Source organism: Neoarius graeffei, chromosome 6 (assembly GCF_027579695.1).
Source record: "Neoarius graeffei isolate fNeoGra1 chromosome 6, fNeoGra1.pri, whole genome shotgun sequence".
NCBI classification, from domain to species: domain Eukaryota; kingdom Metazoa; phylum Chordata; class Actinopteri; order Siluriformes; family Ariidae; genus Neoarius; species Neoarius graeffei.
Genome location: NC_083574.1, coordinates 18,606,060 through 18,621,339, shown reverse-complemented (window position 1 = coordinate 18,621,339; position 15,280 = coordinate 18,606,060). Strand labels below are relative to the sequence as shown.

The following is a 15,280-nucleotide window of genomic DNA, read 5'->3' as shown; positions in this document are numbered from 1 at the left end:
CTGCACCAGGCTGGGAAGACTGAATCTGCAATAGGTAAGCAGCTTGGTGTGAAGAAATCAACTGTGGGAGCAATTACTAGAAAATGGAAGACATACAAGACCACTGATAATCTCTCTCGATCTGGGGCTCCACGCAAGATCTCACCCCGTGGGGTCAAAATGATCACAAGAACGGTGATCAAAAATCCCAGAACCACACGGGGGGACCTAGTGAATGACCTGCAGAGAGCTGGGACCAAAGTAACAAAGGCTACCATCAGTAACACACTACGCCACCAGGGACTCAAATCCTGCAGTGCCAGACGTGTCCCCCTGCTTAAGCCAGTACATGTCCAGGCCCGTCTGAAGTTTGCTAGAGAGCATTTGGATGATCCAGAAGAGGATTGGGAGAATGTCATATGGTCAGATGAAACCAAAATAGAACATTTTGGTAAAAACTCAACTTGTCGTGTTTGGAGGAGAAAGAATGCTGAGTTGCATCCAAAGAACACCATACCTACTGTGAAGCATGGGGGTGAAAACATCATGCTTTGGGGCTGTTTTTCTGCAAAGGGACCAGGACGACTGATCCATGTAAAGGAAAGAATGAATGGGGCCATATATTGTGAGATTTTGAGTGAAAACCTCCTTCCATCAGCAAGGGCATTGAAGATGAAATGTAGCTGGGTCTTTCAGCATGACAATGATCCCAAACACACCACCCGGGCAACGAAGGAGTGGCTTCGTAAGAAGCATTTCAAGGTCCTGGAGTGGCCTAGCCAGTCTCCAGATCTCAACCCCATAGAAAATCTTTGGAGGGAGTTGAAAGTCCGTGTTGCCCAGTGACAGCCCCAAAACATCACTGCTCTAGAGGAGATCTGCATGGAGGAATGAGCCAAAATACCAGCAACAGTGTGTGAAGACTTACAGAAAACTTTTGACCTCTGTCATTGCCAACAAAGGGTATATAACAAAGTATTGAGATTAACTTTTGTTATTGACCAAATACTTATTTTCCACCATAATTTGCAAATAAATTCTTTAAAAATCAGACAATGTGATTTTCTGGATTTTTTTTTCTCATTTTGTCTCTCATAGTTGAAGTGTACCTATGATGAAAATTACAGGCCTCTCTCATCTTTTTAAGTGGGAGAACTTGCACAATTGGTGACTGACTAAATACTTTTTTGCCCCACTGTATTTTGGTCTCATCCATCCACAAAACATTTTTCCAATAGCTTTCTGGCATGTCCAGACAAGCAGCAATGTTCTTTTTGGAGAGCAGTGGATTTCTCCTTGCAACCCTGCCATGCACACCATTGTTGTTCAGTGTTCTCCTGATGGTGGACTCATGAACACTAACATTAGCTCATGTGAGAGAAGCCTTCAGTTGCTTAGAAGTTACCCTGGGGTCCTTTGTGACCTCACAGACTATTACACGCCTTGCTCTTGGAGTGATCTTTGTTGGTCGACCATTACATAACAATGGTCTTGAATTTCCTCCATTTGTACACAATCTGTCTGACTGTAGATTGGTGGAGTCCAAACTCTTTAGAAAGGTTTTGTAACCTTTTCCAGCCTGATGAGCATCGACAATGCTTTTTCTGAGGTCCTCAGAAATCTCCTTTGTTCGTGCCATGATACACTTCCACAAACGTGTTGTGATGATCAGACTTTGATAGATCCCTGTTCTTTAAATAAAACAAGGTGCCCACTCACACCTGATTGTCATCCCATTGATTGAAAACACCTGACTCTAATTTCACCTTCAAATTAACTACTAATCTTAGAGGTTCACATACTTCTGCCACTCACAGATATATAATATTGGATCATTTTCCTCAGTAAATAAATGACCAAGTATAATATTTTGGTCTCATTTGTTTAACTGGGTTCTCTTTATCTACTTTTAGGACTTGTGTGAAAATCTAATGATGTTTTAGGTCATATTTATGCAGAAATATAGAAAATTCTAAAGGGTTCACAAACTTTTAAGCACCACTGTAGTTCTTCATTCATTTTTTCATGTTTCTTTCACCTGTTATTGTAGTTCATGTGCATCTTCTCAATCACTCTTGATTACAAGTTATAGATGTGTCAGAAAAGTGGGCTTAAATAAAAGATCCCAAATGGACACCAAATCTTGGGGATGTTTTGGTCTGTGTAATCATACCAACACTTCTGATTAGATTATGGATAAAATTAGCTCATGTTTTAAGTCATTCAAATTCTGTAAAGCTGCTTTGCGACAATGTTTATTGTTAAAAGCGCTATACAAATAAACTTGACTTGACGACTTCTGTCAATGATGTGCTTCATGAAACTACAGGGGACTTCTGATACAGGGGAAGTCATGGCCTATTGGTTAGAGAAGCAGCTTTGGGACCAAAAGGTTACTGGTTCAATTCCCTGGACCAGTAGGCATAGCTGAAGTGCCCTTGAGCAAGGCACCTAACCCTCAACTGCTCCCCAGGCTGCCCTGGGTATGTTGTATGTCGCTCTGGATAAGAGCATCTGCTAAATGTCATTAATGTAATGTACAGTCTCAGCTGGAAAGAAATCAGCTTCTACTTCTACTATGTATTTATACAAGACAATACACATAAGCTTTATCCAGGTATCCCTTAGCAAAAAGTAGTATACTTAAAGTTCATTTTATTAAGTATGCTTCAGTATGAGTATAAGTATAGCAAGTATACTACAGACCATGTACTTTTAGTGTACTAGAAAGTATACAAATTTAATACTTTTTCGGACTAAATTGGAACATTTCAAGTTTATAAAAGTATACTTTAAAGTTCATTTTAAGTTTGCAAAAGTACACTTTAAAGTATACAACAAGTACACTCATCTATATACTATCAATGTACTTGGTATATCCCTCTTGCATGCTTAAAGTATACTGCAAGTACAGTTATTGATATACTTCTTTTTTTGGGCTTTTTTCACCTTTAATGGATAGGACAGCGTAGAGACAGGAAATTACCTTGGGTTGGAATCGAACCCAGGTCCCCAGACTTATGGTATGGCGCTTTAGTTGACTGAGCCACAACACCCCTTGGTTACATACTTCAAGTCCCTATTTTTAGTTTATTATTGTATACTTTAAGTATACTGTTATAAACGTTTGTTATTTCACTAGTTTACTTGTTATACTTTAAGTTTGCTTGGCATATTACTTGTAGCTTACTATTTATATACTGGAAATATACTCCTTAATGTATTCTTAAAGTTTACTCATACTGTATGTACACAAATGTGATGCATTTACAAAATCACAAGACAGAATGTTGAAAACAAGTTTGATATATTTTCAAACATTTCAAAAATAAAGACCTATGAAATCAAGTCCTTCCTTACTGGAGAAATTGATCAATAAAGTCAAGTCAAAAGTTTTTCTGTTTTTGTGTATGATTTTAAGGTACATAAAGATAATGCAATTGAGCACACATACTATATACTGTAAAGTTTTAAACTCCAGCATTATATTATATTAATATATAAATTAAATGTTAAGCATGAGTCAATGACTTGACCTTATTATGCACTTGGAGCAAGATATACTAAGTATTAGTACTTTGTGGCAGAAAAACGTGAAAAGTATACTAAAGTATACGTTTTAGTATTAAAGTATAAGTCTTAGTATTAATGTACTTAGTCTTAGACTTTTATTTATACTTTTCAGTATAAGCCAAGTATACTTCACTATACTATTCTTAAGTATATAAAATATAGTTTATAAAAAGTCAACTTCAAGTATACTTCTGCAGTTTTAGTAAAAAATAAGTATACTCATAGTACACTTGAATAAACTTCTTTTTGCTAAGGGATACCTCCATTTCACATAAAAAAAGGGAAATTCTGGGGACGTATGTATAGATATTGGAAATCCACTGTACTTTTTACCACATATTATGTCCAGAGACTTAATCATTGACCTAATTCGAAAGTAATCATGGATTTATATTATTTGGATATAGTGAGGATGAGTGCTTTAGTCTTACATGAGGTAGAGAGAAACTGGCTGGTTGTGTGTTGTGTGTATGTCTGAAGACCAGATCAGTATTACTCACTATAATGGACATTTTGACCACCACCACCAACAACAACAACAACAACAACAACAACCTCTTGTTCATACTTCAGCTCTCATTCTTTAAAGGGAGGAATGTTTCAAACATTCTGTAGGATTTTCAGAGCTTGCATGTTTATCAGCAATCAAAACCAGACTAAGTGACTGCGTGGGGGATGAATGAGTGAGAGAAAGAGAAAAGATGCCGAAATAATTGTTAAAGTTGAGATGGGAGGAGGGAAGGGAGCATATGCATGCCAAACCATCCCTCCCTGCCTCCCCTTCCTTTCTAGTTTTGATGCGAAGGCCCCGAGGCAGCTCTGGTTTACAGCCTCTCAGCAGGGTGTCTTCAGAAGGAGCTGGAGACCTGCATAAGCCTTACAGCTAGAGGGGGAAAACGGGAATGGGATATTAAACATTATAACGGGGATCAAGCAAAGATGAGGACAGAAAGAAATGAGAACAGCAGCGAGAGAAAGGATGAGAGAAAATCTGCATGATAAGAGGAAGACTAGATAGGAGATTCTTGCCAGGACAGATGTCTCTCTGATTGTGCTCATGCCCACAGGCCATACCATTCTTCAGTGATCTTTTCCTTCCAAAGATGTGACCAAGTCTTATCCCATTAGACTTAGATTTAAAATCTCAAGAACTTCAACAACTCACCCAGTTGGCCCTGGCAGATATCAGTAGTGCCTGTGGTTCCTTCAACGAAGACGGCATTGCTATTGATTTCCTGAAGACAGTAAAATGAAAATGAATATATATATATATATATATATATATATATATATATATATATATATATATATATATATATATATATATATTACTGTGCAAAAGCCTTAGACACATGCAAAAAAATGCTATAGTGCAAAAGATGCCATCAAGAATAATGTAATTATTTGATATATACCTTTGATATATATGTTCATGCCATTCCTGATCCTCTATATACCCAAATGTAAGGTGTGTGTACCATTTAGCCAATCAAGGTTCACTATTCTCCTCATTACTTCCTTCTTCAAGCTCCCTAAGTTTTATATGAGCTCACTGGAGAGCGCAGTATGGTGTAGGATCAGCACAGAGACGGACAAACTGACCACAGATGTCCATTATTAATCCATGGATCATAAAATAACCCCTAAAAATGTATATTTTAAGTCAGTTCTGATTCCTATGCTTTTGGGTCAATATTACACTTGATATCTTGCATAAAACCACAGTAGTTGAAAAGACAAATCAGAAACTTCCTCTCTGACTTGGTATTAATGTATGGTAAGAATGCCATTTGAATCTTTGATCAAAGCTAATCATCAAAACACATCCCAAATCTATCTCGTTGGTTAATAACCAGGTTCTAAAGGTGTGTTAGGGCAGAGAAATGACTAAATTGTACTTTTGGGGGGAAAAGGGGGCATCCTACTCAATTTTACCTTTAGTGGTACCGTACAAGATACATCTTTCGTTGTAGTTTGCTGTAGCTTTAGTATATGTATTGTTTACCTACAAAGGTGAATGTAGTGTACGTTTACTCTAAAAGATAATTACATGCTTGCTTTTTTTCACTATTTCCAAATCTCCAGGTCAAAGATGTATACATATTAAGGGTAGAAAAGGTAAGCATGCTCTCCAGACAAGGAAAGGTCAAAATTAGTCCCTTTTTTCCCCTGAGAGTGTATACAGAACTATGGACATAGGAGGCCACAGCTGGGCTGTCCTGCTCTAAAATAATGGCACCAACCCATTTACTCATATACTAATTCAGCAATTTGTATATCAATCTGGTCTTTTCGGCCCACCAGCCCATCCTTATTGGTTCTGTGTTTGTTCCAAGCCCACCTAGGTGAGATTACAGAAAAGACCACCATGTAGAGAAGTGATGGAGCCTGTGATAGCACCTAACACGGGGTTTCCAGCGAATTCGGATCCTGAACTAGTAGGAGAATTATAATATGCATTGTGTGCAGATGGATACCTTGGGTCTCAGCCACTTGATGGCCATTTTAGGGTCCGGATCTGCCGGCATGCCGATGGAGTTCTGGTCAGCAGTAAAACTCGGGTCCACGAAGAGCTTGCCGGATTGGAGACATTCATCACGCAGAGACATGAAGTCCTGGCTCTTAAACTTCTTTGGATTGGTGATGGAGCCCGGACCGGAGGTGCTGTCCGACATGTTTCAGCTGGATTGTTTTGAAAGGTTGTGAGGAATGCTAAGTTTAGGGGAGAAGTCTATATGAAGTCTCAGTGTCCCACCCTGCCTCTGGTTTCCGCCCAGATCTGCGCAGCGCGTAAAAGTGCCATAAGCGCATTAACTCACTCAGCCTCTGCAGTCTCAACTGTTTACACAAATCCCAGCACATTTCTATCTGATGATAAATAGCCTATATCTAATTAACCCCATCATCACTGAGCATGGAAAACAATAAAAAGTTCAGCATCCCCTTAGAAAAAAAAATAAGTTTATTCAAGTGTGCTTCTAGTATACTTCTTTTAAACTAAAAAATAAGAGAGTATGCTTTCAGTTTACTTTTTATTTAATTAGAGATATACTTCATAAAGTTATACATAAGTATACTTGGCTTATACTGAAAAGTATATAGAAAAGTCTAAGTAAATTAAGTTTATACTTAAACTTTTGATCAAGATATACTTTAAAAAGTGTAATAAAGTATTAAAATATTTGTGCCTTACCATATGTTTCAGTGTACTTGTTGTGCTTCAGTATTGTTGACTCTTAGGTATGTCTGTGGTTCCATATCATTTTTAAAAAAAAATTAATTTCTCCTGAGTGGGATAATTAATTTTTTTTAATTTATTTTTCTTTAGAGTTTGGATGTCAATTTCAGTTGTCATTGCCATGTTTTTATACTTTGGCATTTAATACAATGTTGCTTTAAATTTTGATTTTTAAAGAAAATGAATATGTTCTTAATCCTGAGTATCTGTTGTTATTTTGTGAATTCTTACCTTTATAACTTCATTGTAACTTAAGGGACAAAACACTTAAGTTGTCTACTGGTAGTGTGCATGAGGTAAGGGTTAGGGCTAGAAAACTAATAGTATACCTAGAAGGGTAATTGCAGTATACAGTACTTCAAAACTAAAAAGTGGACTAGATGTATATCACCAGTAACTAATAGTATATTTCCAATATGCTATAAAGTATATTTTTATAAACTAAAAAGTGGACTAGAAGTGTGTAACGAGTAAACCAATAGTATATTTCCAGTATACTACAAAGTATACTTTTGGAAACTAAAAAGTGGACTAGAAATATAAAACAAGTAAACTCATAATATACACTACCGTTCAAAAGTTTGGGGTCACCCAGACAATTTTGTTTTCCATGAAAAGTCACACTTTTATTTACCACCATAAGTTGTAAAATGAATAGAAAATATAGTCAAGACATTTTTCTGGCCATTTTGAGCATTTAATCGACCCCACAAATGTGATGCAGAAACTCAATCTGCTCAAAGGAAGGTCAGTTTTATAGCTTCTCTAAAGAGCTAAACTGTTTTCAGCTGTGCTAACATGATTGTACAAGGGTTTTCTAATCATCCATTAGCCATCTGAGGCAATGAGCAAACACATTGTACCATTAGAACACTGGAGTAGTCGAAACGCGAGCCGTGTTGGGCTGAAGTGAGCTGAAGTGAGCTGAAAAAGGGTAGTGGAAAAGGCCCAATAGTTGCTGGAAATGGGCCTCTATACACCTATGTAGATATTGCACCAAAAACCAGACATTTAGTAGAATTTAGCTAGAATAGTCATTTACCACATTAGCAATGTATAGAGTGTATTTCTCTAATTAGTTTAAAGTGATCTTCATTGAAAAGAACAGTGCTTTTCTTTCAAAAATAAGGACATTTCAAAGTGACCCCAAACTTTTGAACGGTAGTGTATTTCCAGTATACTATGAAGTATGCTTTTGTAAACTAAAGAGTGGACTAAAAGTATAGAACTAGTAAACTATTAGTATATAAGTTTACTTGTGGTATACTTGCAGTACAAAATAAAAAATACTAGTTGTATACTCAAAGTTTACTTCTCTTAGACCTAAAGCATACTTTTTATAAACTAAAAGTGGGCCAATTTAGTCCCAAGAAGTATTAGATAAGTTTAATTACAAGTATACTGTAAGTACATTGATATCAGTACACTTGGTACACAAAAGTATACTTAAGGAAATATACTTTAACTTTACTTAAGTATACTTAATAAAATGAACTTGAAGTATACTTCTTTTTGATAAGGGTAGTCAACAGTTCAATTATTCTTATGCAGTTTATTCAACTTCAGAATGCATACAGTGTCATAGGGCGAGCAGCATAACCTATGGGACTATATAAACGTTACAATCTAAAATGCTTCGAAATCTAAATAAAACTAACCTATTTGCTATAAATTACCAAAAAAGAAAATATAAATATTGCTATAATTTATTATTATTATAGTAGCAGGCCAGCTATTATTGCTTTGGACTGGGGGCAGAAATCACTTGTGTTTGTGTATTTTAGCTTTCATTTTGGCAAAGATTACTTTACTTGTCACAACATTCTCATTTAAATCAGTCAGTCAGTGCCTGAACTGATAATCACATCATCAGTTTTTCATTGGCTAATCAGACACAAGGTACGACGACACTTCTGCTGGACCAGTTGGGGGTTAGGTGCCTTGCGGGCACTGAAGCCAGTCCTGCTGGTCCAGGAACTCGAACCAGCAACCTTTTGGTCCCAAAAGCTGTTTCTCTAACCATTAGGCCATGGCTTCCCCTTCATTTAAATAAGGTCAGTTTAAATCTTGATATTAACATGACCACCATTCAATCCACGAACACAGCGATATAAACTAGACAAGGAAATAAAGACAGCAGAGCAGAAAAGTGTCATAAATATAGTTACAGTACTGTGCAAAAATCAGTATCAAGAAACAATGCCAGTATTTCGTGTGCCAACTTTTCACTTTTTTTTTTAATGCATCAGTAGTCTTAGGTCCACTTTAATAAGATGTACTATGTAGCCTAATGCATTACTTTCTTTACTGGCATGCAAACTTTTTTAAACTAACATTTGTTGTCGTCGTCGTTGTTGTTGTTTTTGTTGTTGTTGTTGTTGATGATGATGATGGTGATGAAAACGTAATGTTTGGACATTTACAGGGGTTTTTTTGGTATTAACTCATAATGCAGGAGTCATGAAATACAAAGAAAATGTGTATATAAATAAAGGGTGTATAAAAAGATGCTCACACAGTACTGTACTGTAAATGGTCAAAATAAAGCTAATTCTTTTGTTGAGTTTGAATCCAGAAGGGTGTATTTTTTTTTTGGCGAAAATAAATTACAGGATATCTAGCAAAAAAAAAAAAAGACTGTTAGAATAAATTATCATTTAAAAATGTTATATTTAAACACTATAACAGCGAAGTTTGATTTTCCCCTCCTGTAAAGTTCTTAATGTCAACTCTATTGCATATTGTGTGTGTGCAGAATTTGTGCAATTTTATAATTTTTTATAATTTTGTAGAATTATTGTAATTTGTAAAATTTTATTTCATATACATAAACATTTCACATTTCCATTCTTTAAAACACTGAACAGATTTTGACACAACCCCACCACTAGATGTCAGTACACTGTTAAAATGTGCATCATCTCCATCATAACTGTCTTTTTTTAAATAAAAAAAATGTTATATTTCTTTTATTATTGAGACAGATACAGAATATATTTATGCACAGTCAGAACTGAGTTTAACTTGATCTCACTTCAGACCAGGAAAACCAGAAAAAAACCTAAACGAGTGAGCAAACAAGCAAACAAACAAACCCCAGAGAGACTTCCCAAAGTCAAAGACTACTCAGTATGGAGCTAAATTATTTAACTGAAGGACTAGACTCTGTGTCAGATACTTAGGGGACAGTGATGGGTCTTCAAGACAAACCACAATTAATTGGATTTAATTAATTGGATTGATTGACAAGAGTTTGCCCTGGCAGCTTGAGTCTTCAAGGACAAACGTGTGTAATTGGGAGACAGATCTAAAAGAGCCTAATCGTCCCAATTGAACTCTATTATTGCTTTCTCTATTATCTCTGTATGGCCTTTTGAATTAAGGGATTACTCAGGGAATTGTGCAGCAGGATGACAGAGGTCATTGAACCGCCCCTGACACTCCTTCAGGACTCCACTACCCTGACGACCTCATGACCTTTAAGCTGGGGCCACCACACTAACATCAATTAGTGCCTACAGGTTCCCAGGCCAGGAAAGGGTGAATGGAGGTCAGATACTAAGTGGAGACTTATTGGACTTGTTTGTTTGGCCAACACTCCCTTTTCCTCCATCCTATTTGTCCTTCGGTATTTCAATTTTGTTCAGAAAGTTATGGAGAAACATCTTCATGATTCAAATGAGTATAATATAAATAAGTCCGGTCACTATGAGTTGCTTCTGCTAGACTCTTCCACACACTCAAACACTAGTGAAATATTGTTTGCCCTTGAAAACTGCATAGTTTAGATTTGCACAGCATAGTTTAGACTTTAATTTGAACTTTCATGTTCATTTAGGTTATCAGTTAAATCTCGAGCCATTCACAAGCTCAAATGAACGAAATGGTATTTTAAAAACAATGGAACCGTTCTCTTGGAACAGATATTTTATTGTGTGGTGCCTTTAAAGCAACTGTTCACTGCAAAAAATAAGTTTACTCAGTGTCCTCCTACAACAAACGTAACCAGTGATCTAAGACATTTTTGTACCAGAGGTTTGTTTCTTTAGGGTTTTTTTTTCCTCCTGGAGTTACAAGGCTAATGTAGCTCATAGGCATGTAATCAGATACGAATATATTCAGAATGAACAGATACCATGCTCTAAACAGATACAAATACAGATTTTAAAAAAAGCTGAAATCAGGTTGAGAAAGGGACTGGGATCCTGTGGGACACAACAAAAAAAGACATGTAATTGGTCAAATACAAATCTTGAGTCACTGTATGATGAGTTTACAGTGTGCATTCATTCATCCTTAGGAACTGCCTGATCAGGGTCATAGTAGTTTAAATTAGACGACTAAATTCATTAGAAAATATTCTAGGTACAAAGATAATAATTGCAACAGTGTTGACAGGATTAAAAAAACAACAACTAATAATTCAATTCAGTCCAATTTTATTTATATAGCATTTTTAACAATGGACAATGTCACAAAGCAGCTTTACAGGAATACAAATATAAAATTTAAATCTATTCTTTACACTTTATCATACATTTATTAAATTATGAACTGAACTGATGTTGCTAAGGAACTGTCACAGTCAGAATTCACACACCATGCATTTATATTTATATATCTATATTCACAGGCCACTTTAATAGGAACTTGCTCTTGAGTCTAAGATTCCTGTTCTTGGTTGGCAGGAGTGGTCACCCAGTGTGGTTTTCTGCTGTTGGATGCTGAGATGCATTATATGAGTTAGTATATCCTTCCTGGCACCTCAAACTGCTCAATCTGGCCATTTTCCTCTGACCTCTCTTATCAACAAGGTGTTTCCACCCACAGAACTGTCGCTCACTCAATGTTTTTTGTTTTTTGCACCATTCTGTGTAAACTCTAGAGACTATTGTGTGTGAAAACCCCAGGAGATCAGTGGTTTCTGAAATATTCAAACCAGTCCATCTGGCACCAACACCCATGCCACAGTGAAAGCCACACAGATCACAATTTTTCCCATTCCGATGTTCGAAATGAACATTAACTGAAGCTCTTCATCTGCTGGCAAGGGATTGGCTGATTAGATAACTGCATAAAACAACAGGTGGATGGGTGTTCCTAATAAAGGGGCCAATGAGGGTATATATGTAATAATCACCTCATATGTATATTCTGGTAAAACTATTGCATCGTGATACCAGCAGTTACTCCCTTATGAAAATTCACTGTCATTTACGATGGTTTTATTAAGATATTACTATGATTTGACTGTGGTGCTTCATAGTAATTATAATTGGTGTATATATATATATATATATATATATATATATATATATATATATATACACAGTGGTGCTTGAAAGTTTGTGAACCCTTTAGAATTTTCTATATTTCTGCATAAATATGACCTAAAACATCATCGGATTTTCACACAAGTCCGAAAGGTAGATAAAGAGAACCCAGTTAAACAAATGAGACAAAAATATTATACTTGGTCATTTAGTTATTGAGGAAAATGATCCAATATTACATATCTGTGAGTGGCAAAAGTATGTGAACCTCTAGGATTCGCAGTTAATTTGAAGGTGAAATTAGAGTCAGGTCTTTTCAATCAATGGGATGACAATCAGGTGTGAGTGAGCACCCTGTTTTATTTAAAGAACAAGGATCTATCAAAGTCTGATCTTCACAACACATGTTTGTGGAAGTGTATCATGGCACGAACAAAGGAGATTTCTGAGGACCTCAGAAAAAGTGTTACTGATGCTCATCAGGCTGGAAAACATTACAAAACCATCTCTAAAGAGCTTGGACTCCACCAATCCACAGACAGACAGACTGTGTACAAATGGAGGAAACTTAAGACCATTGTTACCCTCCCCAGGAGTGGGTGACCAACAAAGATCACTCCAAGAGCAAGGCGTGTAATAGTCGGCGAGGTCACAAAGGACCCCAGGGTAACTTCTAAGCAACTGAAGGCCTCTCTCACATTGGCTAATGTTAATGTTCATGAGTCCACCATCAGGAAAACACTGAACAACAATGGTGCGCATGGCAGGGCTGCAAGGAGAAAGCCACTGCTCTCCAAAAAGAACATTGCTGCTTGTCTACAGTCTGCTAAAGATCATGTGGACAAGCCAGAAGGCTATTGGACAAATGTTTTGTGGATGGATGAGACCAAAATCGAACTTTTTGGTTTAAATGAGAAGCATTATGTTTGGAGAAAGGAAAACACTGCATTCCAGCATAAGAACCTTATCCCATCTGTGAAACATGGTGGTGGTAGTATCATGGTTTGGACCTGTTTTGCTGCATCTGGGCCAGGATGGCTTGCCATCATTGATGGAACAATGAATTCTGAATTATACCAGCGAATTCTAAAGGAAAATGTCAGGACATCTGTCCATGAACTGAATCTCAAGAGAAGGTGGGTCATGCGGCGAGACAACAACCCTAAGCACACAAGTCGTTCTACCAAAGAATGGTTAAAGAAGAATAAAGTTAATGTTTTGGAATGGCCAAGTCAAAGTCCTGACCTTAATCCAATCGAAATGTTGTGGAAGGACCTGAAGTGAGTAGTTCATGTGAGGAAACCCACCAACATCCCAGAGTTGAAGCTGTTCTGTATGGAGGAATGGGCTAAAATTCCTCCAAGCTGGTGTACAGGACTGATCAACAGCTACCGGAAACGTTTAGTTGCAGTTATCGCTGCACAAGGGGGTCAAACCAGATACTGAAAGCAAAGGTTCACATACTTTTGCCACTCACAGATATGTAATATTGGATCATTTTCTTCAATAAATAAATGACCAAGTATAATATTTTTGTCTCATTTGTTTAACTGGGTTCTCTTTCTCTACTTTTAGGACTTGTGTGAAAATCCGATGATGTTTTAGGTCATATTTATGCAGAAATATAGAAAATTCTAAAGGGTTCACAAACTTTCAAGCACCACTGTACAGTGCCTTGAAAAAGTATTCATACCCCTTGAACCCATTCTTGTCTAATGTAGGATTCTAGTTGCTCAACTGTCTTAGGTCTTTTCTGTCGTATCTTCCATTTTATGATGCGCCAAATATTTTCCATGGGTGAAAGATCTGGACTGCAGGCTGGCCAGTTCAGTACCCGGACCCTTCTTCTACACAGCCATGATGCTGTAATTGATGCAGTATGTGGTTTGGCATTGTCATGTTAGAAAATGCAAGGTCTTCCCTGAAAGAGACGTCGTCTGGATGGGAGCATATGTTGCTCTAGAACCTGGATATACCTTTCAGCATTGATGGTGTCTTTCCAGATGTGTAAGCTGCCCATGCCACACGCACTAATGCAACCCCATACCATCAGAGATGCAGGCTTCTGAACTGAGCGCTGATAACAACTTGGGTCGTCCTTCTCCTCTTTTGTCCGAATGACACGGCGTCCCTGATTTCCATAAAGAACTTCAAATTTTGAGTCGTCTGACCACAGAACAGTTTTCCACTTTGCCACAGTCCATTTTAAATGAGCCTTGGCCCAGAGAAGACGTCTGTGCTTCTGGATCATGTTTAGATACGGCTTCTTCTTTGAACTATAGAGTTTTAGCTGGCAACGGCAGATGGTACGGTGAATTGTGTTCACAGATAATGTTCTCTGGAAATATTCCTGAGCCCATTTTGTGATTTCCAATACAGAAGCATGCCTGTATGTAATGCAGTGCCGTCTAAGGGCCCGAAGATCACGGGCACCCAGTATGGTTTTCCGGCCTTGACCCTTACGCACAGAGATTCTTCCAGATTCTCTGAATCTTTTGATGCTATTATGCACTGTAGATGATGATATGTTCAAACTCTTTGCAATTTTACACTGTCGAACTCTTTCTGATATTGCTCCACTATTTGTCGGCGCAGCATTAGGGGGATTGGTGATCCTCTTCCCATCTTTACTTCTGAGAGCCGCTGCCACTCCAAGATGCTCTTTTTACAGTATACCCAGTCATGTTAATGATCTATTGCCAATTGACCTAATGAGTTGCAATTTGGTCCTCCAGCTGTTCCTTTTTTGTACCTTTAACTTTTCCAGGTTCTTATTGCCCCGTCCCAACTTTTTTGAGATGTGTTGCTGTCATGAAATTTCAAATGAGCCAATATTTGGCATGAAATTTCAAAACGTCTCACTTTTGACATTTGATATGCTGTCTATGTTCTATTGTGAATACAATATCAGTTTTTGAGATTTGTAAATTATTGCATTCCGTTTTTATTTACAATTTGTACTTTGTCCCAACTTTTTCTGGAATCGGGGTTTTGTGTGTATATATATATATATATATATATATATATATATATATATATATATATATATATATATGCGCAGGCGGCACGGTGGTGTAGTGGTTAGCGCTGCTTGCATGTTCTCCCCATGTCCGCTTCCTCCGGGTGCTCCAGTTTCCCCCACAGTCCAAAGACATGCAGCTTAGGTTAACTGGCGACTCTAATTGACTGTACAGTGCCTTGAAAAAGTATTCATACC

At 37.3% G+C, this 15,280-nt stretch overlaps 1 protein-coding gene across 1 annotated transcript in view; it reads right to left on the bottom strand.

The window, feature by feature from the left end:
* capn12 (calpain 12) overlaps window positions 1–6,373 on the bottom strand; it is an 84,390-nt gene extending 78,017 nt beyond the window's left edge. Inside the window, exons 1-2 of the mRNA XM_060923379.1 lie at window positions 6,030–6,373; window positions 4,718–4,787 (exon numbers count right to left, since the gene is read on the bottom strand). Coding sequence (XP_060779362.1) covers window positions 4,718–4,787; window positions 6,030–6,227 — 268 coding nt within the window. The 5' untranslated portion in view covers window positions 6,228–6,373. The remainder of the gene's footprint in view (window positions 1–4,717; window positions 4,788–6,029) is intronic.
* Window positions 6,374–15,280: the final 8,907 nt, after the last annotated feature.